The sequence below is a fragment of the Pongo pygmaeus genome, chromosome 23 (assembly GCF_028885625.2).
Source record: "Pongo pygmaeus isolate AG05252 chromosome 23, NHGRI_mPonPyg2-v2.0_pri, whole genome shotgun sequence".
In the NCBI taxonomy this organism is placed as follows: domain Eukaryota; kingdom Metazoa; phylum Chordata; class Mammalia; order Primates; family Hominidae; genus Pongo; species Pongo pygmaeus.
In genome coordinates this window covers 44,400,557-44,428,205 of record NC_085931.1, presented here as the reverse complement: position 1 = coordinate 44,428,205, position 27,649 = coordinate 44,400,557, and the positions used below count along the sequence as shown (strand labels likewise).

Here is a 27,649-nt window from a genome sequence, read left to right as displayed (position 1 = left end):
AAGGTTGCAGTGAGCCGAGATGGCGCCATTTGCACTCCAGCCTGGGTGACAGAGCAAGACTCCATCTCAAAAAACAAAACAAAGCAAACAAACAAACAAAAAACAGTAGGAAGTACTAAATAGTGATGTCTTCCATCTAATATGGGAATGAAGATAAAGTAATAGTTCAGACTTGGGCTTACTCATAAAAGGCTTCATGCTGGAGACGGACCTTGAAAGGATTGTGGGTGGGGATTGGCAGGGGGGCAAGGGCAATGCCTGCCAAGGGAGAGCTATATTAGCAAGGTAGAAATTAGACCACAGGCAACAAAACTATATATTTTTGTTTGGCAGGAATAAAGTGTAGCTCGTAGAGTATTTGTCTGAAGAAGCAAACAGGCAAAATAAAATGTATGGGATGCCACAATATAAAATTTGGACTTTCAGATATCTGAAGATGACCTTACCTGAAATATAGATGGACACCCTAAATTCAATAAAAGATCATTCCCAGGCTGGGCGCGGTGGCTCACGCTTGTAATCTCAGCACTTTGGGAGGCCGAGGCAGGCAGATCACAAGGTCAGGAGATCGAGACCATCCTGGCCAACATGGTGAAACCCCGTCTCTACTAAAATACAAAAAATTAGCTGGGTATGGTGGTGTGTGCCTATAGTCCTAGCTACTCGGGAGGCTGAGGCAGGGGAGTTACTTGAACCCAGGAGGTGGAGGTTGCAGTGAGCCCAGATTGCGCCACTGCACTCCAGCCTGGCAACAGAGCAAGACTACATCTCAAAAACAAAACAAAGACCCTTGGTACCCACCTGGGGCCTTAGTAATTATCTTAGTAATTAGGTATCACCCCTCTCCCCCAACAATGACACTTCCCATCCTCATTGTGAGGTTATTAAATGAGGTCTCTAGCTGGGTCATAGCATCAGAACAGGACACACAGCTTTCCCAACTAAGGTACCCTGCCTTTCAGATCTAATTGTTCTGCACAAATGTCCTAATCTTGTTGCACATGGGATTGATTGACTCATACTCCCTGAATTGGTGTTATGTTTTTCTGAGGAATTCTACAAGTTTTAGATGTAATCATATACAATGACAAAGTGGGTAGTAGTGTTTTTCCCATGCCTCTAATTTATGTATTTGTGCCCGGGGTGATGATTTAGATAGGAGCTTAATAAAATTGATCAAATAAATTACCCCAAACCCACACACCATCATTTCAGGGAGCTGTCATCATACCAAGGAGATGCTATATCACCCATCATCGTGTTCCAACAGAACCACTGTGTTTTCTTAAGTGCGGATGGGCTTCCATTTGGTCAGAAAGGTCTTTATTTCTCAAATTGGCCAACAATATAAGAGTGTAAATTCAAAAGGTATTGGTTAGCTGTAGAAGAGAGTCATTGTTAGTTGCGTGACTTTTGCAGGTTATTTAAACTCTCTAAACCTCAATTTCCCTTTTTTTTTTTTTTTTTAGACAGAGTCTTGCTCTCTCACCCAGACTGGAGTGCAGTGGCGCGATCTCGGCTCACTGCAAGCTCCACCTTCCGGGTTCATGCCATTCTCCTGCCTCAGCCTCCTGAGTAGCTGTGACTACAGGCGTCCGCCGCCATGCCCGGCTAATTTTTTGTATTTTTAGTAGAGATGGGGTTTCACCGTGTTAGCCAGGATGGTCTCGATCTCCTCACCTCGTGATCCGCCCATCCCAGCCTCCCAAAGTGCTGGGATTACAGGTGTGAGCCACCACGCCCAGCGCTCAATTTCCCTTTCTACAAAACGTCGATTGATAATTCCTGCCTAAAATATTTGTTTTTGTAAGGATAAGCAGTAATGCATTGAGACAGTGGGAGGAATCTGTGTTTCAAACAAATGTAGATGTCTATCCTAGCTCCATCTTTAGCTGTCCAAGTCACTGGTCCTTTGTGAGCCTGTTTCCTAGGCTGTGAAGTGGTATTGGTAATAATTGCAAGAGAAGGCCTTCTGCGTGATGGAGTTGTCTAAAGGAGCCAGGTGGATCACGTGTGAAGGCCCAGAGACATGTACGCCCTAAGAGATTGACTACTAGGCTAACTTGCCTAAGTTGCTAAGATGCAGCAGAGACTGAGGCCAACATCAACGCCAGCTCTGGGGACAGAGGAGCAGTTGTTATCTAGACAACACTCTTGTATTGATATGATATTGACATGATGCTTGTTGACATAAGATAAATATATTTGAGAGGAAGCACTGAGGGTGAGAACAAAAACCCTGTAAGAAGGTGGACAAAGAGTGGCTCTTCTCTTTGGGCTCTCGTCTCAGCAAACAAGGGGGATCCCTCCTCCCTGATGTGAGAAACCAATCCCAGTCCATTCCGAGAAAACGAGTAAATTAATGTACAGTGGGAAATACCAGAATGGGAATGTTTGTGAAATAGTATGCCTGTCAATTAATATGTGCTCCATGAGTTAGGAAAGAAATGCATGCATGCATGCATGAATGAATGAATGGTTTTGGATTCTGGCTTTATCAGATTCAGTAGGTGACCTGGGGCAAATCAGTTAACTGTTCTGGGCCCCCATTTCTTCTCTATAAAATGGAAATAATAAAAATGACTGCCTAATGGTGAGAATTAAATATGTTAATTCAAGTTAAGCTCTTAGGTCAGAGGCTGGCACTTCATAAAACCTCTCAGTAAGTGAATACTGTTGTTGTGATGATTTGCCATTACATTGTGTCTTCAATAGTCACTGATCCAGATGGCTTGGCTTCTCCTTTTAAGATGTTTGTATTCTCTGTACTTCACAGGTCAGCAAGTCCTGGGCTTGGTGGAGAACCAGAGTGACTGGTACCTTGGAAACCTGTGGAAAAATCACCGCCCATGGCCAGCCCTTGGAAGGGGCTACAACACAGGTAAATCCTCAGGGTGGCATGGGAAGAGTTGCAGAAGGTGATGTGAGGGCCCAGTGCTTCTTCCTCAGGAGAGGAGATTGCAAAAGCTCAGGAGGAGGCCACCTGATTGCTTGAATTCAGTGGTGGATGGTATGTGAGCAGTTGGCATTCCAGTTCCTTCTTGGTGCTGTAGCCAGAGGCAGAGTAACCGCTGGGCTGTGGCAGTCTGTGGCATCTCACCAGAAAGCCCCTCTCCTCACCTCTAATCCAGATCCTGTTGGATATCTTTATCAGTATGACCCATAGGTTCCCTGGCTGTGTTAATACGGACCAGATACCATTCTTCAGTAACAACCCCATTTCAGTTTCTTAATAATGGATATGTATTTTTGCCAATCACATTCCACATCCACTTGAGGTCTTCAGGGATCTGTGTTCACAGTAGGTACTCAGGATTCATCTCCATGCACACTTCCATGTATGTGGTGGGAAAGTAGCAGAAGTCTCTTAAAGTTTTTGTTTAGAAGTGACATAATTTCATATTTCATTGACTAAGCATGTTGTGTGGCCATGCCTCCCTTTAAAGGGTGTGGGCAAGTGCAGTCTACCGTGTGTCTGGCAGGAGAAAAGGCAGAAATATTTGCTGATCTGCACTTTTGAGGACCACATGTGCCTGGCAGGAGAAAATGCAGAAATATTTGGTAATCAGCACTTTTGAGGACCACAGACCTATAACCATGTGTCTAAAATAAAATCCATTATTCTACCTCGTTACTAGCCCCAAACTTGCATCTCCTCTTCAGTTTCTTTCTCTGTTATTGGTGTCCTTCATTCATCCATCAACCCTTCTTGTTCACCAGCTGTCTCTTGAATGCTTACTGTGTACGAGGCCCTATGTTAGCTGCGGCAGACACAGTCCATGACCTCATGGAGTGTATAAGCAATGAAACTAGAGCAGCCTCTTCCTCCTGAGGCTCAATTGCCATCAGTGTCTATCTTTGAAATGCTTCTGGATCCTTCTGCCTCCCTCCTCCATCCTCATTGCCGCTGCTGTGGTATCCCATTCTCAAAGGATTTAGACTCCTGATCTTTGTCAGACTACAATGTGGAACTCAGGGAACAGTAGGATTGGTGAGACCAAGAAGGGCTGGAACTTGGCATCTGAGACCAGCAAATGAAGTGGGTTGGGACAGGTGTCTGGCTCTGGGGACAGTACCACCTAAAAGTGATAAGTGAAGCCTGCCCTGGAGGCTGAGGCCAGTCTGTAGTGGAATCAGCCAAAAAGAGACCCAAACTCTGAGAGCTGATGGTCAGACTCCAGAAAAGTCAAATGCAAACACAGGGTCCCAGAGAACAAAGGAGAAGGGACACAAGTCAAGCTTCCAGAGGTAAGAGTTCACAGATGGGGTCAGAGTGGGGATCAAAGCTAGAGAAGGACAAGGAAAGAAAGTCCAGCATCAATGTCCAGAGGTAGCAGGCAGCCAGGGAGCCCTGTATTGACGGCCATCCTAAGAGACGGGGACATTCCTTAGCTAACATTTGCCTGAGTATTAGATATGCCTTGCTCTATGTAATTTTTTTTTTCCTGTAACGCCTACCAGGCAAACAGAGGTTGCAATTGAAGAATGTCAACCACCAGCCCTTCACAGACTCCAGAGTCCCACCTTGGAGTCTCCCATGCTGTGTTGGGCATTAATCCTTTAGTTGCTGGGTGATGGGGAAGTCTGAGGAGTTTCTGAGAGGGGCCAGATTGGGGAAAGGCAGCTGAGGGCATCAGAGCAGTGGTTCTCTTAGCAGGTCAGGAGGTATGTCACTCTTTCAATAATGGGTAAGGCAGGGCCTCTACATATCAGCTGAGTATTAGCCAGGCACCATGTTAGGTGCTTTATGGTTGTCAGTCTCCTTTGATCCTCACACTCACCCCATGAGGCAGGTGCCGTGCTTATCTCTATACCAGAGGAAACTGAAGATTGGAGCATTGAAGGCTGCAACCCTGAAAAGTCAAGGAGCCTGTGGTGTTAACTACCAACCTGCCTTGCTTGAACTTTAATGGCTTCAGGATTAAACACTTTTCAACAATGGAGAATCCTGGGCTCTGCCCTTCAAGAGTCTGATTGACTATGTCTGTGCAGGAGACTGGGATTCTGCCCTATAGGAAGCCTCTAGGATGTTTCTGGGGCAGAATGTCTAAGGACCTGCTCTGATTAAACGTGGCATTCTGTTTTCTGTCCCAGCAAGCTCTCCCAGACGCTGTTTTCTCAGTGCATTGGAGACTGGACCCTCCATGAACCCACAGTGGGCCAGGGACGGGGATTCCACGTGCTTTCCTCTGGCAAGCGACTAGTCACCCCGTGTTGATCTTTTGTGCCTGGATTTTCAGACACGTTCCCTCCAAGCTTTCATGGAGGTGGAGATACCCATGTTTCTGGGTGGAGAAAGGAAGTCTCAGGAAAACCCTGGTGTATACATTTTGTTTCTGTCTTCCGAAATATATAATAGAAAATGTCACATAGAAATATACTGCAGTGCCTCAGGGATGCTGCATCGAGATCACGGTTACCTGCGTAAAACAGAAGCCGCTGGTCATCAATCTGGGTTTGCAGGGAAAAGAAGAATGTAGCACACTAGGGAATTTATTACGACCAAAATGGCATGTCTCTTCCCACCTGTCCCTATTTGCTATAGAATGTAGCATCAGGAGACACAGGAGCACGTAAACCACCTCCAGTTCCCGCTTGATATGTCAAGGCAGTGAGTTACTTCCCTCCTCGCTAGTACTGAAAGGGCAGAGCAGAAGAGGGAAAGCCCTGTTGAAGTGATGTGTCCATTTAAATAAGCCAGTGACACCAAGTGATTATTATGAAAGGACTTAGGCAACATCAAAATGCATTGGCTTTCACGATGGGGATGTGTCACTTTAAAACCAAGGATTGCGCCACTCAGTGAATGAGTCCTCCAGACATGTAGATTCTCATGGAAACTGAGGACACCCCTGGAGAGAACCTGCCACCCTAAATCCCAGCACATCTGAAGCCTCCAAAAAAGGATATCTCCAGTAGAGCCTCCTGTCTTACGCCTTCAGCTTGATGTTAGGAACTCAGGCACATCTGGGTTAGAGCTGCAGTACAGTCATTTAGTCTTTGTATGCACTTGGCCAAGTCACTTCACTCCTTGAACCTCAGTTCTCTCCCCCCCTTTTTTTTTTTTTTGAGACGGAGTCTCACTCAGTCGCCCAGGCTGGAGTGCAGTGGCGCAATCTCGGCTCACTGCAAGCTCCGCCTCCCGGGTTCACGCCATTCTCCTGCCTCAGCCTCCCAAGTAGCTGGGACTACAGGCGCCCGCCACTACACCCAGCTAATTTTTTTTTTTTTTTTTAAAGTAGAGACGTGGTTTCACCACGTTAGCCAGGATGGTCTCGATCTCCTGACCTTGTGATCCACCCGCCTTGGCCTCCCAAAGTGCTGGGATTACAGGCGTGAGCCACCGCACCCAGCAGTTCTCTCCCTTTTTAAGATAGGACAAGGCCAGGCTCAGTGGCTTACGCCTGTAATCCCAGCACTTTGGGAGGCCGAGGTAGGTGGATCACGAGGTCAGGAGTTGAAGACCAGCCTGGCCAAGATGGTGAAACCCCATCTCTACTAAAAATACAAAAAAATTAGCTGGACATGGTGGTGGGTGCCTGTAATCCCAGCTACTCAGGAGGCTGAGGCAGAGAATTGCTTAACCCAGGAGGCGGAGGTTGCAGTGAGCCGAGATCACGCCACTGCACTCCAGCTGGGTGACAGACTGAGACTCTGTCTCAAAAAAAAAGACATAACAAACCTAGTATGTGAGGATTAGCAATTAATGTTGTAACTTGTTTAATGTTGTAACTTGTTTACAACATAATTAGCAATTAATGTTGTAACTTGTTTAATGAGCCTAGCCTGATTCAGGGCACAAAGTAAGTACTTAGTAAATCTTAGTCTTTCTCCTCTTGCATTTTTCTGCCACTTGCTCTATCAGGGAATGAGATTTACTGACTGGAAAAAGGAGGTTATATGATTGACTGGGGTTTGCTAAGGTCTCCCAAGCCCTTCGGTCAGAAAGAACGAGTAAGTATTTTACTTTCCCCAGGTGTAATCCAGCTACCTAGCAGTTTTTCCTGTATCTCTTTACTATCTGAAAAGGTTAGCTTTTTATATCACATTAGTAAAAAAAAAAATTACTATTTAGTTCGAATATCAGCTTCCTCGCTGTGTTTTACTTTGAAAATCCCCAGAAAAAGCATATGAGATGTTTGTGTTGGAAGCTCTACCTTCAAGACCTGGCTTTGTTGCTTTTGAGTTCTGTGCCTTTTAGAAAGCTTACCCAAGCTCAGGGAGCCTTGGGCTTCTCATCTATGAACTGGGGACCTCAGAACCCACTAGGAGGCTCCGTTATGGCGGTGCAGCCACGTGTGCCAGGTAAACCAAAGTACTTTAGGAAGTTGGTTGTGATTTTTATTTATCCTCCTAACCATAGCGCAACTGAATAACTCTTTTCAGCTAATTCAGATTCAACCGCAGACATCAAACATGGCCTCTTCACTACACATTCATTCACTGACTCATTCCACCAGGCATCATACCAGGCACCATAGCGTGCATGGGCTTTGTTAATTCCTTGAATTATCTTATAAACTAGACTCTTCACCTTACAAGAGCCAGTCAGGTTCCCCCGTTCTCTTTGTTTGCTTTTCTTTCCCAGTCTGCTTTTACAAAGCCTACATGGCCACAAAAGATTAGAGAAGATCTTTCCACCGTCTCCCATTTATCTCCTTCCCTTCTTACTAGAGCTGTTCTCAACTTGATTCCAGAAGCTACTGAGCCACCGCAGCTTCAGATGGGTAACCAGGCAGATCCTAGCACAAAGCTCTTGCCCATAACTGTTCGGGTGAAATTACAGGCGTCTTTCACAGTCTTGCACAGAAACGGGTCAGTTTCCAGCCACTCTGCCCAGGCATCATCTCCTAGATGCAAGAAGCTGTCATTCACCCAGGATTCAGCTGTGAGCAGGACTTAGAAAACAACAACAACAAAAATACACCTAGGATTTTGACAGGCTTATTAAGATTCAGCTCTCTTCAGTTCCTAAGCTGATGGATGAATATCTTAAAAACAAACAACAGCAAAGAAAACGGGAAGGAGGGCTAAACATAGCAGGGTATTGGAGAATGAGGTGAGGGAAGGCAGGTCGGTAGAAAGAAGATGGCATGTTTGCAGATAGGTTTATTTGCATGAGATCCCAAAGGCGACTCAAGCGCAAGGTGCATCCTCCGCAAGTTGAAGGGCGTAACACTAGCCAGAATATGTGCTTTTTAAAACAATTTAAAAATAAAATGTATCGTGTTTCATTCAGCCCCCAAATTAGGGCAGAGACAGGCAGATGGAGACCTGGCTGTTTAGGGAGGGAGGAAGAATTTCTCTCGGAATCCTTCTCTGTAGGACAACAAAATTGGAATGCTCAAGGACTGGCTCACCTCTGAGGTTGGAGCAAACCGTGGAAGGTGATGGGCAGTAAAGCCAGATACCATGGAAAATTCCGTGGCAGAGATTCAAAAGGAGAAAACATTTGACAATTTGCCAAAGAACTGTTAAATAGCTTTAGTGGGATAAATAGAAATACGCAATCTAGGCTCAACTTACCTCCGCCTCTGACATCCATCATTCTGGGACCCTGGCTAAGTCCCTTCATTTCTCTGCATCTTAATTGTCTCTGCTGTCAGGAACTAAGATCTCTTCGCGTTCTGAAAGAATACTGTGATTGGGTGATTTCTGTCTGTAATAATTGCATCCAGAGAAGCTATATTTAAATATAATTTATTCATTCATTACATGCTACTGAATACCTATAATACTGGCAAGGGTAGGGTAGAAAACTGTTTTTTTTTTTTAAATGGGTGATACCAAGAACCTTCCTTGAAAAAGTTTATCATCTAATAGAGAAGCGTTTGCATATCTGCAAATAAAGTTAATATGACTTGAACCTCTTCCATGATTGAGATCCAGAATTGATCATCAGACCTGCAGTAATAACCCCTAGACTAGCGTTTTCTAGACTAATTCCAGAGGTCACTGCAAGGGATGTGAATATGTGTTTAGAAATTGTGAACAGAGGCCAGGCGCGGTGGCTCACACCTGTAATCCCAGCACTTTAGGAAGCTGAAGCAGGTGGATCACAAGGTCAGGAGATCGAGACCATCCTGGCTAACATGGTGAAACCCCGTCTCTACTAAAAATACAAAATAAATAAATAAACAAATAAATAAATTAGCCAATCATGGTGGCACACACCTGTAGTCCCAGCTACTCAGGAGGCTGAGGCAGGGGAATTGCTTGAACCTGGAAGGCGGAGGTTGCAGTGAGCCGAGATTGTGCCTGCATACTGTGTCTGCCCTTTGGAGATTCATATGTGCATATTAGAGATCTTATAAAGTCTGGAAGTAAAGAAAGCTATTACACCCAGAAGCATTTCCCAGTTTTACTTGATCCTAGAACTACGGAAACAAATTGGGGACAAACGGCCTGTAGACGGAGTCTGTTAATAATCCCATTGAAAGATGTGTGCTATTCTAAGAACAGTTCTTCTGACATCATGCTCAATAGAAATGTCTACTCCCTACTTTGTTTTGTACTGTAGGTTCTCATTCATCTTTCTGCTGCAAGGATGTAGACACTGTCTTAGGTGCTGTAACAGATGTCCCATAGACTGGGTGGCTTAACTACAAACATTTCTCACAGTTCTGGAGCCTGGGAAGTCTAAGATGAAGGTACCCAGCCATTCTAGTGTCTGGTGAGGACTTACTTTCTTGTTTGCACATGTATACCTTCTCATTGTATCCTGACATGGCAGAGAGCAGGGAAAGGAAATATTCTGTGTCTCCTCTTTTTTGTTGTTTTTGTTTTTATTTTTGTTTTGTTGAGACAGAGTCTTGCTCTGTCACCCAGGCTGAAGTGCAATGGCAATATCTCAGCTCACTGCAAGCTCCACCTCCCGGGTTCAAGCGATTCTCCTGCCTCAGCCTCCTGAGTAGCTGGGATGACAGGTGCACGCCACCACACCTGGCTAATTTTTGTATTTTTAGTAGAGGTGGGGTTTCACCACGTTGGTCAGGCTGGTCTTGAACTCCTAACCTCATGATCCACCCTCCTCAGCCTCCCAAAGTTCTGGGATTACAGGCTTGAGCCACCGCGCCCAGCCTTGTGTCTCTTCTTAAAAGGTCATTAATCACATTAATGAAGTCTCTACCTTTATGACACTAATTACTTCCCAAAGGCCCCACCTTCTAATACTGTCTCATTAGGAATTAGGATTTTAAAGTATTTTATTTTATTTTTTGAGACAGGGTCTTGCTCTGTCAGTCAGGCTGGAGTACAGTGGCGCAGTCACAGCTCGCTGCAGCCTCGACCTCCTAGGCTCAAGCAGACCTCGCAGGCTGAAGCGATCCTCTCGCCTCGGCCTCCAGAGTAGCTTGGACTACAGCTGTGCACCCACACCCCGGGCTCATTTTCTTACTTTTTGTATAGACAGTGTCTCACTATGTTACTCAGGCTGGTCTTGAATCCTGAGCTCAAGCGATCCTCCCACCTCCGCTTCCCAAAGTGTTAGGATTACAGGTGTGAGCCACCATGCCTGGATGGGGTTAGGACTTTAATGTGTGAATTTGGGGGAGATATGACATTCAGTCCATTGCAGGTACCATATCATTGCACCTTCTTAATCACTCTGCTGTGTGTCATTGCATAACTGAAGCGAGCATCCTTCCGAAACCTTCTGTCTATATGTAGGAATTCTGTGAGAGATGCCTTCTACACATTTTCCCATCCTGATTGGTTGACCACCTTTAGGTAGCTCCACTTTTTCTCTTTGGAAGTGACACTCTGACCTGAATGATATGCAGTGGCCATTATCAAACAATTGAAGGTTCACACCTCCACCTGTAAACTTCCACTCACTGTTCTGAATCACTTAAAATGCCTGTTTAAAATGCCAACTTCAGGGCCCTGCCCCCAGAGAAAGTGACTCTCAATGTCTAGAGATGAGGCTGGGTGACTGTTCTTTTAAACATGCTCCCTACTTGATTCTGACGGTTACTTAAGTTTGAGAACCAGTACCTAGGCCTCCGATGATGTACTTTCACTGCCGCATTGCACTTCTAGCTCAAATTGAACTTGAGTTCAACTGAAAAGCTCCACGAATGACTTTTCAGCCAAATGCTCCCCTTTCTGTACTTCTGTAGTAGCCTTATTGAGCCTAAAGTACAGATTTTGTATTGGTCTAGTGAGTTTTATCTTCTTTGGACCATTCTTTTCATCATTTTATTAGACTTCATTTTAGGGTATCCACAAAAATACTAAAAATGCCTTCTGTTCCTTCACCCAGTGTCCTTGCCCCATATTTGTAACAAATGTTTTGAATGCCTCTTTTATAATCCTGGAATGAAATTCAAGGATTACATCTATATTATATTGCCTACAAGTGTAATTTTTTTTGTTTTGTTTTTGAGACAGAATCTCACTCTGTTGCCCAGGCTGGAGCGCAGTGGCGCAATCTCTGCTCACTGCAACCTTCGTCTCCTGAGTTCAAGCAATTCCCGCGCCTCAGCCTCCTGAGTAGCTGGCATTACAGGCACGCACCACCATGCCCAGCTAATTTATGTATTTTTTTAAATAGAGATGGGTTTTCACCGTGTTGACCAGGCTGGTCTCATACTCCTGACCTCAAGCGATCCGCCCACCTCAGCCTCCCAAAGTGCTGGGATTACAGGTGTGAGCCACTGTGCCCAGCCATAATTATAATTTTTTTAAAAAAAATTAATATAGTGCCCTGGCTTTAATATAAAGAATAAATAAAATAAAATTATTATAAAATAATATTTACTTAAACGTGTAATGCTCAGGCTTGGCTATAGTAAATGACCTAATAAAGTGGTCAGATGCTTCTGTGCCTGTATTTGGGATAGAACTGTCTTCACTGTGACGCCTACGAATGCTGAATGGTACTGATACGTTACCAGCACTCGGCATTTCATGAGTGCGGTTTGCCAAATCTGTGGTACATTTTTCCAAAGTAGTGAACAACTCTTGGTAAAGTATCAGATGACAGGAAGTACCATCTTCGCTTGACTTGTTCTCCAAGTTCAGTGACTGTTCAAACCATGCAAAAAAAAAATGATTTTAAAAAATATCCCATAAGTAGTGTTAGTTCCAGGCTCAAATATTGATAGGGTTTGGATCTGTGTCCCTACCCAAATCTCATGTTGAATTGTAATCCCCAGTGTTGGAGGTGGGGCCTGGTGGGAAGTGATTGGATCATGGGGGTGGATTTCTCATGAATGGTTTAGCACCATCACCTTGGTGCCATTCTCGTGATAGTGAGTGAGTTCTCATGAGATCTGGTTGTTTAAAAGTGTGTAGGGCTGGGTGCAGAGGATCATGAGGTCAGGAGTTCGAGACCAGCCTGGCCAACATGGTGAAACCCTATCTCTACTAAAAATACAAAAAATTAGCCAGGCGTGGTGGCATGCACCTGTGATCCCAATTCCTCAGAAGGCTGAGGCAGGAGAATCTCTTGAACCAAGGAGTTGGAGGTTGCAGTGAGCAGAGATCATGCCATTGCACTCCAGCCTGGGTAACAGAGCAAGATTCCATCTCAAAAAAAAAAAAAGTGTGTAGCACTTCCAAGCTCGTTCTCTGTCTCCTGCTCCTGCTCTGGCCATGTGAGGTACCTGCTCCCCCTTTGCCTTCTGCCATGATTGGAAGCTTCCTGAGGCCTCCCCAGAAGCTGAGCGGATGCCAGCACCATACTTCTTGTAGAGCCTGCAGAACCATGAGCCAATGAAATGACTTTTCTTTATAAATTACCCAGTCTTGGGTATTTCCCTGTAGCAACATGAGAGCAGACTAACACAGATACTTAACAATTATGTGTAATTATAAACATCAACAGCCAGTGGGACCCACGTGCTATGCGGGTGCATTTTTCATTGTGCTGGACACTCCTGGGAAGGGGCACTGCCCTCTTTGAAAGTCATAGGTCAGAGGTGTTGCCAATGTTCAACAGGCTGGCTGGATGCAAAGCTGTGCTGTGTTTAAAATCCTTCCTGAGGTTGGCAGCAATGAGTAAGATAATCCTCCTTGCTCACAGAGAGTAGTCGGCCAGCTGAAAGCCTGCTTGGCAGTGCTGCCATGGACTACTTCTCTCCACTTAACCTTTATCCAAATTCAGTGACCCGACCAAAGCTTATTCACTTTGTATCCTGATCCAGAATCTTCTTTGGCCTCAGGTCTGCCTCCTGGATTCACAGAGAATAAACCTACTCCCTCTTCCACCTGCTTACCCCCAGAAATCTAACTGAAAGAAAGCAGACAATGCCTTCTCATCTTGCCTTCTGCAGTCCTGGCACCCTGGTTTCCTCAGGAATTCCTATATGTCACTTAGTCTCTGAGCACCAGTTTACTCATATGTGAGTTGGGGATGGTTATAGTAAGTACCATAGAAAGGATTGTTGTGAAAAGTAAGTGAGATAATAGAGTACATTTAATGTGATGAGACGAGGTTGAGCACATAGTAAATGCTCAGTAAATGTAGGCATAGTTACCTTGTTTTTTAAGAGGCAGACTGAGGGCCTGCAGTATGTCTGGCCTCTTGCCTTATTGGTTAGCCTGGGATCCTATAGCTCATATTTTATTTTTGCTATTAAGAGACTGTATTGCTTATATTCTGGAGTTGAACAGTCTTTGGTCCAAGTCCCACCTCCACCTGTTACTAGCTCCCTTATTGTGGGGAATGAACAACTTTTTCTTATCAGGATAAAAAGAATTCATATTTCACACAGATGCCTTCAGGAGAAAAGGAGATAATGTTTTTAACGTGCATGGTACAGTGTCTGGGTCAATAAATGTTAGATATTAGTATTTTCCCATTCCTTTATTTATTTATTCTTTTTTTTAATTTAATTTAATTTTTTATTTTTTGAAACAGAGGCTCACTCTGTCACCCAAGGATGGAGTGCAGTGGCGTAATCTCTGCTCACTGCAACCTCCACCTCCTGGGTTCAAGCAACTTTCCTGCCTCAGCCTCCCAAGTACCTGGGACTACAGGCGTGCACCACCACACCTGGCTAATTTTTTGTATTCTTGGTAGAGATGGGGTTTCACCATGTTGGCCGGGCTGGTCTCGAGCTGCTGACCTCAGCTGATTCGCCCACCTCGGCCTCCCAAAGTGCAGGGATTACAGGCATGAGCCACCGCGCCCAGCCTTCCTTTTCCTTTAATACTCGAAGTACGTAAATGGGGAAAGAGGATTACGTCTGTGTCTTTTGACAGTAACTCCGTCTTTTGCCCATGTAAGATATTTGGAGCTGAGCATTCTCCCAGGGCTGACCATCCATGTGTTCATTCATTTGTTGGACAGAAATTAAACATGCATCTACCACATGCCAATGTGCCAAGCTTCTCTGTAGGCCCTGGGGTGCCACAGTGAACAAGACAAATGGGAACCTTGTTTACAGGGAGGTTACTGGTTATTGTGGGGGAGAAACTATCTTCCTTCTTGTGCTTTTTTGATGTCGTTTCCTGCAAGTGTTCCCCGCACTCACTCCACTCCAGCCACTCTGGCTTCCTTGCTGCTCTTTGAATACACCTATTTAAATCTGAGCCTCTCTGCCTCCAAACTACAGCCTCCATGCTATTCAATGGAATAGCACCTTATTCTCCTCCAGCACTTTAAGTACCATCTGACCAACTACAGTTTGGTTCATTTTCTTTTAATTTCCCTGTCTCTTTCCATGAGAATGTAAGTTCCTCAAAGATAGTAATTTTTTTCTGTAAATTTCACTGCTGTCTATGGCCATACTGCCCTGAATGCACCCAATCTCATCTGAATTTCACTGCCTTATCCCCTGTACCTGGAATCATGCCTGGCCTGTATTAGGCACTAAGTATTTGTTGTTGAATAAAATAAATAATTTTGGAAGATAAGTGTTTCGAAGACAGTGATATAGAGCGGCATTTCTCATGGGAGCTCATGGGAAATTTTACAACCCATGGGACACCGGCAGTATCTGGAGACATTTTTCTTATCACAGCCGGGAGGTTCTACGGGCACTTAGTGGGTATGCCACTAGTACACCAGACAGTCCCCCCATAACAAAGATTCATCTGGGCCAGGTGCAGTGGCTCACGCCTATAATCTCAGCATTTTAGGAGGCCAAAGTGGGGGGATCACTTGAGGTCATGAGTTCGAGACCAGCCTGGCCAACATGGTGAAACCCCACCTCCACTATAAACACAAAAATTAGCCGGGCGTGATGGTGGTAGGCGCCTGTAATCCCAGCTATTCGGGAGGCTGAGGCACGAGAATCACTTGGACCCAGGAGGCAGAGGCTGCAGTGAGCCGAGATCGTGCCACTGCACTCCAGCCCGGGCAATAGAGCAAGACTCCGTCTCAAAACAATCAAACAAACAAAAAACAACAACAATAAAAAAAACAAAGATTCATCTGGCCACAAATATCAGTAGTGGAACCCTGACAGAAAAGCATATTTTGAGGGAATTGGATTCTTCTAGAAAGGACTGTTTCTTTGGGTAGAGTCTCTGAGAAGATGACATTTGAGCTAAGACCCGAAGGATGGAAAGGCGGCAGCCATGCTGAGAGCTGGAATGAGCATCCCAGATAGAAAGGACGGCATGCATGGAGGCTGCTGAGCAGGCGTGTACCTGGGTGATCGTGTTGCCCTCTCATGATCATGGCTGTCATCGTTCCTGGCACTGCACCCTCTACTCTTGTCACCTCCATCTAGTAATGCATGAGTGGGTGATATGGTCAGGCCCTGTGTCTCCACCCAGATCTCATCTTGAATTGTAATCCCCATGTGTCAAAGGAGGAACCTGATGGGAGGCGATGGCATTATGGGGGTGGTTCCCCTATGCTATTCTTGTGATAGTGAGTTCTCATGAGATCTCATGTTTTTTAAAGTGGCGATTTTCCCTGTGCTTGCAACTTCACTTCTCTCTTGCCTGCCACCATGTAAGACGTGCCTGCTTCCCTTTCCACCATGATTGTAAGTAAGTTTCCTGAGGCCTCCCCAACCATGTGGAACTGCGAGTCAATTAAACCTCTTTTCTTTATAAATTACCCAGTCTCGGGTATGTCTTTATAGCAGGGTGAGGACGGACTAATACAATGGGATTCTTCAAGTGTTCAGACCCCAAGTGCCCTCGCTTTCTTCCCTCCATGCCCTCTGGGCTCTCTGACTCATACTAACACACTTTGGAACCATGATGTGGTCCTGTTGACCTGCCTGTGCCCCAAGGTTCCTGAAGATCACCACTAGCCCAGAGTGAATAATGGCAAAATTCAGCCGCATAGGATGGGAGCCAGCCTGAGCTGGCTTTGTCCAGTTGTCCGTATCCATGGCCCCTCCTCTTCCCTGCTCACTCCAGCCGCCTCCCTCCAGCAACTCTGGCCCCCTGGCTGTTGCCCAGGCACATTCTCACCCCTGCAATCTGAGCTCTTTGCCTGGACCGCTCTTCTGCTAGCAGCTCTCTGGTTTATCCCGTTACTTCCTCAGTCCTTGGATCAGGTGTCGTCTCCTCAGAGTGGGCTTCCCTAGCCATCCTATTCAAAGCAGCAGTCTCCATCCCTTCACTCTGATTTATATTTCTTCTTTGCACTTTACATCCATGTTATAAACGATTTTTTTGTTATTATTTGACTGCTGTCCATCATGGTAGGCAGAATCCCCCACCCCCATCCTAGTATCCAGGCTCTAAGCCCTGGAACCTGTGGATATGTTATGTCCCATGGCAAAATAGACTTTGCAGCTATAATTATGGGCTTCAACATAGGGAGTTTATCTTGGATTATCTGGTGGGCCCACTCTAATCACATGAGCCTGTAATCCCAGCACTTTGGGAGGCCAAGGCGGGTGGATCACAAGGTCAGGAGATTGAGACCATCCTGGCTAACACGGTGAAACCCTGTCTGTACTAAAAACACAAACAATTAGCCAGGCGTGGTGGCACATGCCTGTAGTCCCAGCTACTCGGGAGGCTGAGGCAGGAGAATTGCTTGAACCCGGGAGGCGGAGGTTGCAGTGAGCTGAGATTGTGCCAGTGCACTCCAGTCTGCGACAGAGCGAGACTCTGTCTCAAAAAAAAAGCAGAGAATTTCCTCCACCTAGATGTAGAAGAGATACAGTCAAAGGGGAAGTCAGAGAAACTTTAAGAAGGAGGACTCAACCCGCCATTGCTGGTTTGAAATGGGGGAAACAATAGAACAAGGAGTTGCAGATGGTCGTTAGATGCTGAGAGTGGCTCCCATTTGATTGAGAAAGGGTGTAGGGACCTCCATCCTACATAGAACTGAATTCTGCCAACAACCTGGATGAGCTTAGAAGTGGTTTCTCTCCGAGAGCCCTGGTCAAGAGCCCTGGATGGCTGCACCTTGACTTTGGCCTTGCAAGACTCTAATCAGAGGACCCACCTGAGCCCCCAAGATTTCTCACCTACATAACTGTGAAATAATAAGGGTGTGGATTTTAAGTGGCAAAAGTAATTTGTTATGGCTGCAATAGAAAGCTAATATCCCTGTCCTTCCCACAAGAATGAAAGTTCCATGAGGGTAAGATCTTGTTTTCTTTGTTCCTATGTCCCTATCTGGTGCATGAAAAGCTCTCAATAAATATTTGTTGACTGAGTAAATGAATTCTACCCTCCCACCTGCATTTCTCCCCAGAGAGCAGGGAACACACTGGTGATTAGAAATGGAGGAGGGGCTTGAAAAGCCACTGGTGGGAAACATTCCATATTCCTAGGTCCTGCCAGCTGCCCATTTAGTAGGCAGTTGTCCAGCAGATACTAGGTGCCTGGCATCATGATTGGCATTAGGAGTAGACATTAAAAAGAAAGGCTGGGCTCAGTGGCTCATGCCTGTAATCCCAGCACTTTGGGAGGTCGAGGCAGGTGGATCACGAGGGCAAGAGATCGAGACCATCCTGGCCAACATGGTGAAACCCCATCTCTACTAAAAATACAAAAATTAGCTGGGCGTGGTGCCGCATGCCTGTAGTCCCAGCTACTCGGGAGGCTGAAGCAGGAGAATCGCTTGAACCCGGGAGGTGGAGGTTGCAGTGAGCTGAGATCACACCACTGCACTCCAGCCTGGTGACAGAGTGAGACTTTGTCTCAAAAAAAAAAAAAAGTCCTGGCGTGGTGCCTCACACCTGTAATCCCAGCACTTTGGGAGGCCGAGGCCTTGGTAGCAGATCACAAGGTCAGGGGTTCAAGACCAGCCTGACCAACATAGTGAAACCCCATCTCTACTAAAAATACAAAAAATTAGCTGGGCTGGTGGCAGGTGCCTGTAATCCCAGCTACTCAAGAGGCTGAGGTAGGAAAATCACCTGAACCCAGGAGGTGGAGGTTGCAGTGAGCCGAGATCGCACCTTTGTACTCCAGCCTAGGCGACAACGCAAGACTCCGTCTCAAAAAAAAAAAGAAAATGGGTGTCTGTTTGCACCACCATTGCCTCCCCCACCCCCCAAAAAACCCACAAAACACTAGATGACCCACATAGAGCCAAAAATCAGAAGATTAAGGACAATGAAATGCAATGTGGCCTGCGCTATGATGGAGGGGTCTGTACACAATTCCGAGAGCTAGAGTGGAGGCCCACATGGGTGGGTGGAGAAAAGCTTCAAAGCGGGTAGAACTGGAGGTGGGGGATGGTGGCGTGAACTTTACAGAGCTTGCTGGTCAACAGAGCAGCAAGCCCCCAGCCCAGGTTGGGAGGTGTGGAAATATTTGGGATGGCCAGAGCAGCACACACAGTGGCTTTTAGTTTCACTGAAGGCGCAGCTTGTAGAATATCTGCCCAATGTAGGAGGAGCAAGGAGGAGCTCAAGCTCTGGCTCACCCATGACTAGCTGAATGGTCTTGGGCAAATCCCTTTGTCACATTTTGGGTTTTTATGGTCTGACTTTCCTCACCTAGAAGACGGGAGCATCAGTATAGACTCATGGGATTGGCAGAAAAATGGCATGAATGGGAAATGGCTGGCACAAAGTAAGTGCTCAATAAGTGATAGCTAAGATTCGTGGTGCAGCCACGGGGAGTGTGGGACAAGAGGCTCCTGTCATGTCGAGGCTGGGAGTCAGGGAAGTCTAAGGTCTGAATGGTAACCAGGCAGTTCAGCCTTATCCAGCAAGCTGGAAGGTTTTTAAACAATACAGTTTCCCGCCTGGCCCTCAGGAGAAACCGCCCTCACCCACCATCCTCTTCCCTCTTGATTGTCTCCATTTATGTCTTGACCCTGAGCCAAGTGTTCATCTCTCAGGGCTGTGGCTGCAGCCTGTTGAAACATATGCAGAAGCTCCCATCCACAGGCGCAGGGCACTAAAGTCACCGCAATGCCTTCAGCCTCGCTACATTCTCTGCAGTACCCTAGCAAGGCAGCCAAGCGAGAGCCCCCTCCTATGAGACTTGGTGGGGGCTCTAATTAAACTGAGCAGCTAGAGAGTTTTCCCAGCTGCATCCTGAAAAGATGGCAAGATTTCCCATCGCTTGCCTTGCTGAGCAAAAGCCACTGTTCTAGAAGAGTTACTCTACTATTGCTTCCTCCCTTCCTGGAGCACCAGCCCTCAGAGGAGAGAATATATATGCAATGTAAGGCTTCCAGGATCTGGCCTGAAGTGCAAGAAATCTGTTTCCCTAACTTCTGTCACTCTGAGACTTTTTCTCCTGAGCTATTTTTCTTATGAATGATTCTATTTCCAGGTTAGCTCTGGCAACACCACCTCATGGTTTTCCTCTCTCTTTGCTAATTACGTCACAGAGCTACTACATGCTGATTAGAAGGAAACTAAAGCAAAAACAAAACAAAAACAAAACTCCTCCACCTGAGCTTGGCCTCCCCTGTAGTTGTCTGTGAACTGGAGCATCTGCCTCTGTCCAGCTGGGCTGTAGGGTGCTGGGTGCTCCTTCTGACTTGCCCTTTATTGCTCACGCATCCTGACCTGAAGGTACTCAAACCACCTCTCCACACCCCAGGATCCTCTCGTTTGAATCGAAAAAAATAACACCATCTTAGTCCATTCTGGCTGCTATAACAAAATAACATTAACCAGGTGGCTTATAAACAACATAAATGTATTTGTCACAGTTCTGGAGGCTGGGAAGTCCAAGATCAAGGTAGATTTGGTGTCTGCTGAGGAGTCACTTTCTGGTTCATAGATGACACCTTCTAACTGTGCCTTCACATGGTGAAAGGGATGAGCTAGCTCTCTGGGGTCTCTTTTATAAGGGCACAATTCCCATTCTTGAGGGCTCCACACTCATGACCTAGTCACCTCACAAAGACTCCAACTCCCCAATACCATCCTCTTGGAGATTAGGATTTCAACATATGGATTTTGAGGGGACACAGACACTTAGACCAGAGCACATGCCTGGAAATGGAAGCAATATCCCTCATGATATTGTTGATAAGATAAAAGGGTACAGATGCCATACAGCTATGACATTATCAGCAGCTGCATTTTCTTAGCATCTGAACATGAGTTGCCAATCTTAGTCAACCCCTTTGTTAGCTACGTCCTACCCACTTGCTCTCACCTTATCTTTAGCCATTTCTCATTGTATCTGCAGCCCTCAACCTTTTCTTCCCAAGGCCTATGGCACACACCCTTTTATTGTTGTTGTTATTGTTAACTATAGCAGATTTCCAGTTATATTTTCTGTTATATTTCATATAACAGAAACTTTTACCTATTAAGAAATAATTCATTTCTCTCTTCCCCTAGTCCCTGGCAATCATGATTCTATTCTTTGCCTCTATTAGTTTGACCATTTTAAATATCTCATATGAGCAGAATCATACAGTATTTTGTACTTCTGTGAATGGCTCATTTCACTTGGCGTAATGGAACCCTTTAAACACTGTTTTTGGGAATGTATTATAGAATGATGCAGCCACTATGGAAAACAGTATGGTGGTTCCTCCAAAAATTAAAAATAGAATTACCATATGATCCAGCAATCCCACTCCTGGGTATATATCCAAAAGAATTGAGATCAGAGTCTCAAAGCAGTATCTGTACCCCCATGTTTATTCCAACATTATTCACAATAGGCAAGATATTGTAACACCCCACATGTCCATTAATAGAAGAATGGGTAAAGAAAATGTGGTGTATTCATGCAATGGAATATTATTCAGCCTTAAAAAGAAGGAAATCCTGCCCTGTGTGACAACATGGATGGCATGCACCCTTCATGCACGGGGGCTCACTGTGCCTTGTGTTCAAGAGGGCAGTGAGCAGTTTTAAAAAGCCCCCAGTAGGCCGGGCGCGGTGGGTCACACCTGTAATCCCAGCACTTTGGGAGGCCGAGGTGGGCAGATCACAAGGTCAGGAGTTCAAGACCAGCCTGGCCAGCATGGTGAAACCCCATCTCTACTAAAAATACAAAAAAATTAGCCAGGCATGGTGGCACGCACCTGTAGTCCCAGGTACTCGGGAGGCTGAGGCAGGAGAATTGCTTGAATTGGGCAGGCAGAGGTTGCAGTGAGCCAAGATCTCACCACTGCACTCCAGTCTGAGCGACAGAGCAAGACTCCTTCAAAAAATAATAATAATAATAAAATAAAATAAAAATAAAAAGGCCCCAATAATGATGCCTATGTCAGAGTGTTTCGGGGGAGAGGTAGAGATATCATAGGGCATATATATAAAGTATATGTAGGAAAAATTTGTATTCTGGCATATAGCAGGCACTTAATAAACTGTGGCTCTTTTTGCAGAATGTGCCACACAATAGGCAGGAGTAGAAGTTAAAAATTATTATACCACTGTTTCAGAAAGAGTGGTTCAATTGCTTTAAAACTCCACTATAGACATTGCCAGTTATTAGTGAATCTATGAGATTCTGATTCTAGATTACTGCCAAAGGATAGGATTTTTTTTTATTTTAGACTATTTTTTAAAAGAATTTTGACAACTCATATTCACATTTGTTACAAAGGACAAAAATAGTCTAGAAATGCAGTGATGTGCTAGGGTCCTAGCTCACATCTGCTAGTGAAAGCCTATTGTTAAATTTTTAGGAAATATGGGATCCAATTGTTAAACATAACCACTATTAAAAATCAAGGCCGGGCACGGTGGCTCACGCCTGTAATCCCAGCACTTTGGGAGGCCAAGGCGGGTGGATCACCTGAGGCCGAGAGATCGAGACCAGCCTGGCCAACGTGGTGAAACCCCGTCTCTACTAAAAATGCAAAAATTACCCCAGCGTGGGGTCACGTGCCTATAGTCCCAGCTACTCAGGAGGCTGAAGCAGGAGAATTGCTTGAACCAGGAAGGCAGAGGTTGCAGTGAGCTGAGACCACATCACTGCACTCCAGCCTGGGCGACACAGCAAGACTCCATCTCAAAAATAAATAAATAAATAAAATAAAATAAAAATCAGATTATGTAAACTTACAATGAAATAAGTCATTTGAAAAACAAAGGTAACAAATACTCAAAACTCTTAAAACCTGTTACTTCCTAATCACTTTACTCTCTGTGATTCTAAGGTTGTTTGCATCTGCTGTGTCTGTATGGCGGGAATGCCGTGCAATGGGGTCACGCTGCACATCCCTTCAGTATAACTGTTCAGTAGCATTGCATTGGTAGCTTGAAATCTGCCATGGTGGGACTGTTGCAACCTGGAAATTGGAAAACACTACCATCAGAGGTTTTCTTTCTGAAGAGTCAGTCGTTGAACATTTACCAGCATACTGCTGAAATATAATATAATATATAGATATGACTTTTTTGAGATGGAGTCTCACTCTTGTCACCCAGGATAGAGTGCAATGGCGCCATCTCGGCTCACTGCAAACTCCGCCTCCCAGGTTCAAGCAATTCTCTTGCCTCAGCCTCCCGTGTAGCTGGGACTACAGGCGTGTGCCACCATGCCTGGCTAATTTTTGTACTTTTAGTAGAGACGGGATTTTGCCATGTTGGCCAGGCTGGTCTCGAACTCCTGACCTCAAGTGATCTGCCCGCCTCAGCCTCCCAAATCACACCAATCCCAAATCACACCTGCTGGGATTACAGGTGTGAGCCACCATGCCCGGCCAATAATATATATTTTTCACATTCCCTGAAAGTAAGTACTATTGACAGTTTGCAGTCTTGACTTCTGCTTTCCACATATGTAATTATCTATTTCTCTGTATATATGCATATTCTTTTCGAATAGACTTGTTTACTTAAAAATAAAATATTGGGTATCTTCTACATTAATACAATGGTGTATTTTCTTTCTTGTTAAGAACTGCATAGTTTTGCCATTTGATGGAGGTGCTATAATTCGTTTATTCCATTTTTTATGAGTTGGTATTTTAGCTGTACCTAGGTTTTCCCCTCAATTATAAACAATACCATACATAGATATTCTCATTACCTATGTTTGTTTGTTTGTTTGCTTATGCAAGTATTGGTACACAATAGCTCCTAAGCTGTTCTGGTACTGCTATATTAAATGTTATGGATATTTTAAATTCTGATAGATCAAAATTTAAATTTGCCAAATGCGTCAGTTTACAATCGAGATAAAATTTTAAATTAAACAATGTGTGCATGTTTATGTATGCATAGGTTTTGCTTGTTTGTTTTCTGTGTTGGGCACACAGTCTGTGTATTTGCAAAGAATCAGTATTTTGCCAAGGAGCTACTTCATAGGAACCCAACTTGAGCTTTTTCAATTTAGGCAGATGATCTCTGACTAAAAGGTCCAGACGTTTGAAGCCATGGATCATTGACCAGTGACCAAGTGAAACAGAGACATTTCCTTGCTGTGGCTAACTCTGCCTGGCTCCAGCATTCCAACACCTGGATAAGTGAGTTGACCTGGCTTAGTAGTTACACAGGGGTGGCCGTTCCTGAAAATGTGTCTGCCCTACTCTGCTGACCCATACAAGGTCAGGGGTTTTCTCTGTCACTCACTCAGGTCTTTAGCACTGCAAGAGCTAACAGGAGTTACGACCCAAGTATCCAGACACCTGTATGGTTCAGTGTGCATTAGAAGGGAAAGAAGGAAGAATATGATCGTAAATCTTCCTGACTTAAGGAAAATAATCTGGACATCATTCAGAACATGGTTTCCTTGAAGACACATTTGTGATGGGAAGAGGCACTTGATTTCTTTGGGGCCTCTCAGGTTCACAGTACTAATTGCTTAGATTTGATTCATGCTTTCACCTGCACTAGCTCATGTAATTCCCATTCTACAGAGGAAGCTGATGGAGGCTCAGCAAGGTTCGTTGATTTTGCAAGTTAGCAGAGCCAGTAAATGTCAGAGCCCAGTGCTTAAGCCTACCTTCCAATCTCTTCCTGGGCCTTCAGTGCTTGAGAGTGGTTGGTAGAGCAGTATAGGAGTCCATTCTCACGCTGCTATAAAAAAAAATACCTGAGACTGGGTAATTTATAAAGGAAAGAGGATTAATTGACTCACAGTTCCACATGGCTGGGGAGGCATCAGGAAACTTATAATCATGGTGGGAGATTAAGGGGAAGCAAGGACCTTCTTCACGTGGCAGCAGGAGAGAGAAGACTGAGCATCAAAGGGGGGAAGAGCCCCTTATAAAACCATCAGATCTCGTGAGAACTCACTCACTGTCACGAGAACAGCATAGAGGAAACCGCCTCCCGCCCCCATGATTCAGTCACCTCCCATCATATCTCTCCCTAGGCATGTAGGGGTTATGGGGATTACAATTCAAGATGCGATTTGGCTGGGGACACAGCCAAACCATATCAAGCAGTTACTTAGCTCTGGGGATTTTTCTAGCTCCCTCCCCAGTCTATAAGGTTAGAGAGCTATGGACCATCATAACAACGTCGTGCTGTCTACTAAATTTACAATAGTACTTGCAATGATGGCTGCATGTTGGAATCACCTGGGAGATTTGAAATAATCCTGGCATCCAGGGCTTATCTCAGACCACTTAAATTAGAACCTCTAGGGTGAGACTCCTCCTTCAGTAGTTTCTAAAACCAAGCAGGTGATCCCTATATACTGGACAAGCATGTCCTTGTTCCCTTCCAAAGCCTGCATTATAAAGACACCATTTGTAATGTAGCCACTCTGTACCTGCTTTCCCTCTTCATTACCTATACCCTATTTTTCTAACCATCACTGAACTCCTAGACTCCGTAGCTGCTTGAATTTGTGGACATTCAACCAAGATTTCTTATCTTTTTTTTTTTTTGAGATGGAGTCTCACTCCGTCGCCCAGGCTGGAGTGCAGTGGCACGATCTTGGCTCACTGCAACCTCTGCCTCCCAGGTTCAAGTGATTCTCCTGCCTCAGCCTCCCAAGTAGCTGGGACTACATGCGTGTGCCACCACACCTAGCTAATTTTTTGTATTTTTAGTAGAGATGGGGTTTCATTGTGTTAGCCAGGATAGTCTCGATCTCCTGACCTTGTGATCTACCCACCTCAGCCTCCCCAAGTGGATTTTGTTTTATTATTATTATTAACTGTACATAATGTCACACCCCATGCTGGACTCTGGGGATGCTTCAGTGGGTAAAAGAATCCTAGCCTCAGACTGCTGACTGTCAAGTAAGAGCTACAGACACAAGCCATTTGGATGCAGAAGTGTCCTGATGGAGAAAGCCCTTAGACAACTGGGAAAAGGGGACAGGCAGTGATGTACCATCAGTGGCTTATTTACATCCCTATTGTTGCCTGGTATTTACATCCCTATTGTTGCCTGGATCCTGACCTGCTATCCTATGCTTTCCCCTGGGGCTGCCAGTGACATCACATAGAGAAAGAGACCAGCCTCCTCCTCCTCCTTCCGTCTCAGGGTAAGCTGTTCCCTGTCATCCACCATTATGCTTCAATAGCCCCTCCTTGTCCCCCTGAGCCCTTGCCTGCCGCATCTCCTTTATTGCATGTTTGACATTTCACCACAGCAGGTCAGATGTATTTGAATCAGAATGGCACACAGGGCCCCTGAACTGGTTGGCAGAGCCCTGTGGGACTGCTCCAAGTGAAGGGAATCTCCACGAAGACAATTATCCAAGAGAAATAGCCCATCTCAGCAGGCCTCGTTCTGCTTTGCTTATTGAGCCAACGTTTATGAAGCATAGACTTCGTACCGAGCTCAATGCAGACTCACCTCTAGCAAGGCTCAAGGGAGGCAACAAAAGAAATAGAAAACACGGCCCTTGTCAACAAACCTAGGATTAAGTTGGAGTGGCCAGGCGAATATACTGAGGAAACATTGGTTTTCTTTTTTAACCCTTTTTGAAGTCTATTTAGTATCTGCCTATTGAATATTTAATTATTAACAACAGGAGTTGACCCCCCTGCCCATTTTTGTATGTCCCAAGCTGGGTTTTTACATTTTCAGATAGTTGAGGCAAAAAAAAAAAAAAAAAAAGATTATTTTGTGGTACATGAAAATCATATGAAATTCTAATTGCAGTGTCCATTAATAAAGTTTTATGGTCTCACAGCCACAGCATTCATTTTTATTTTGTCTGTGGCTGTATGAAAGTTGTCAGGATCAAGATGGAATCGCTAATATTAGAAAACCCTGATAAATAGGGGAAGGCCACGAAGGCATGATTCTCACACTTATATGCCTGATAATGAAACAGACTCTACAAAAACCACAGCCTTGCACAAAGACCTCACGACCTTACACAAAAACATTTGTGCAAGGACATCTGCCTCTCCAACCTCGGACCAGCGTCATCCTTATCATTGATCTTTGTAGCCAAAGATAATTACTCAAAACAATTATGTACTCCTCCTTATTTTTTCCTTTAAAAATGTTTATCTTTGGCCAGGCTTTGTGGCTCAAGCCTGTAATCCCAGCACTTTGGGAAGCCGAGGCGGGTGGATCACCTGAGGTCAGGAGATCGAGACCATCCTGGCCAATATGGCAAAACCCTGTCTTTGTTAAAAATACAAAAAAAAAAAAATTAGCTGGGTGTGGTGGTGCACCCCTGTAATCCCAGCTACTTAGGAGGCTGAGGCAGGAGAACCTCTTGAACCCAGGAGGCAGAGGTTGCAGTGAGCCGAGATCGCGCCACTGCACTCCAGCCTGGGCGACAGAAAAAGACTCCGTCTCCAAAAAAAAAATAAGTTTATCTTCTTTACCACCCTGAATGCAAGCAGACTTTACTATGAAATGCGTATTCCCATTACAATATTTAATTCCCAAATAAACATATTTTCTTTTACAGAGTGTCTCTCTGCTTGTTATTTAAATTGACAGCTGCTTTGAGGCTGCAAAGACAGAAATTAAGTAGTTGCAACAGAGTCCTTTTCACTTCCAAAGCCAAAGATACATACTTACTGGCCCTTTCAGAAAAAATTTGCTGACCGAGGTCCACAGCATAGCAGAAAGCATGGTCTCGGGAGTCTAGCAGACTTGGGTTAGGATCTTGCCGGCACTAGTTAGCTTTCCACATCTAGTCAATAGGAGTAATAACACGTTCTTAATAGGCTGAGACTGAATAAAGCCACTGTAAAGGAAACATAAACCCCAGTGATTTAGAACTAGTGTTGACACCTAGTAAATATTGGTTACCTTCACCCACCTTAATTATATACAAATATAATTTCCTATATAGGCACCAAAAGAAAGATAGAATTACCTGAGGCTAATCCTACTCTCAACTAGAAAGATATGCACAAGAAATAGAGGGAAAGGGAATGAGACTAATACATTCATTGGATACTTTATCAGATCAGTCT

General features: G+C 44.9%; 1 protein-coding gene across 4 annotated transcripts in view; it reads left to right on the top strand.

Moving 5' to 3' along the window:
• Positions 1 to 27,649, top strand: part of LARGE1 (LARGE xylosyl- and glucuronyltransferase 1) — a 657,275-nt gene that overhangs the window by 491,497 nt on the left and 138,129 nt on the right. For all 4 annotated transcript variants that reach the window (XM_054469723.2, XM_054469722.2, XM_054469721.2 and 1 more), the window contains one exon: positions 2,777 to 2,881. In XM_054469723.2, the coding sequence (XP_054325698.2) occupies positions 2,777 to 2,881 (105 nt within the window). The remainder of the gene's footprint in view (positions 1 to 2,776; positions 2,882 to 27,649) is intronic.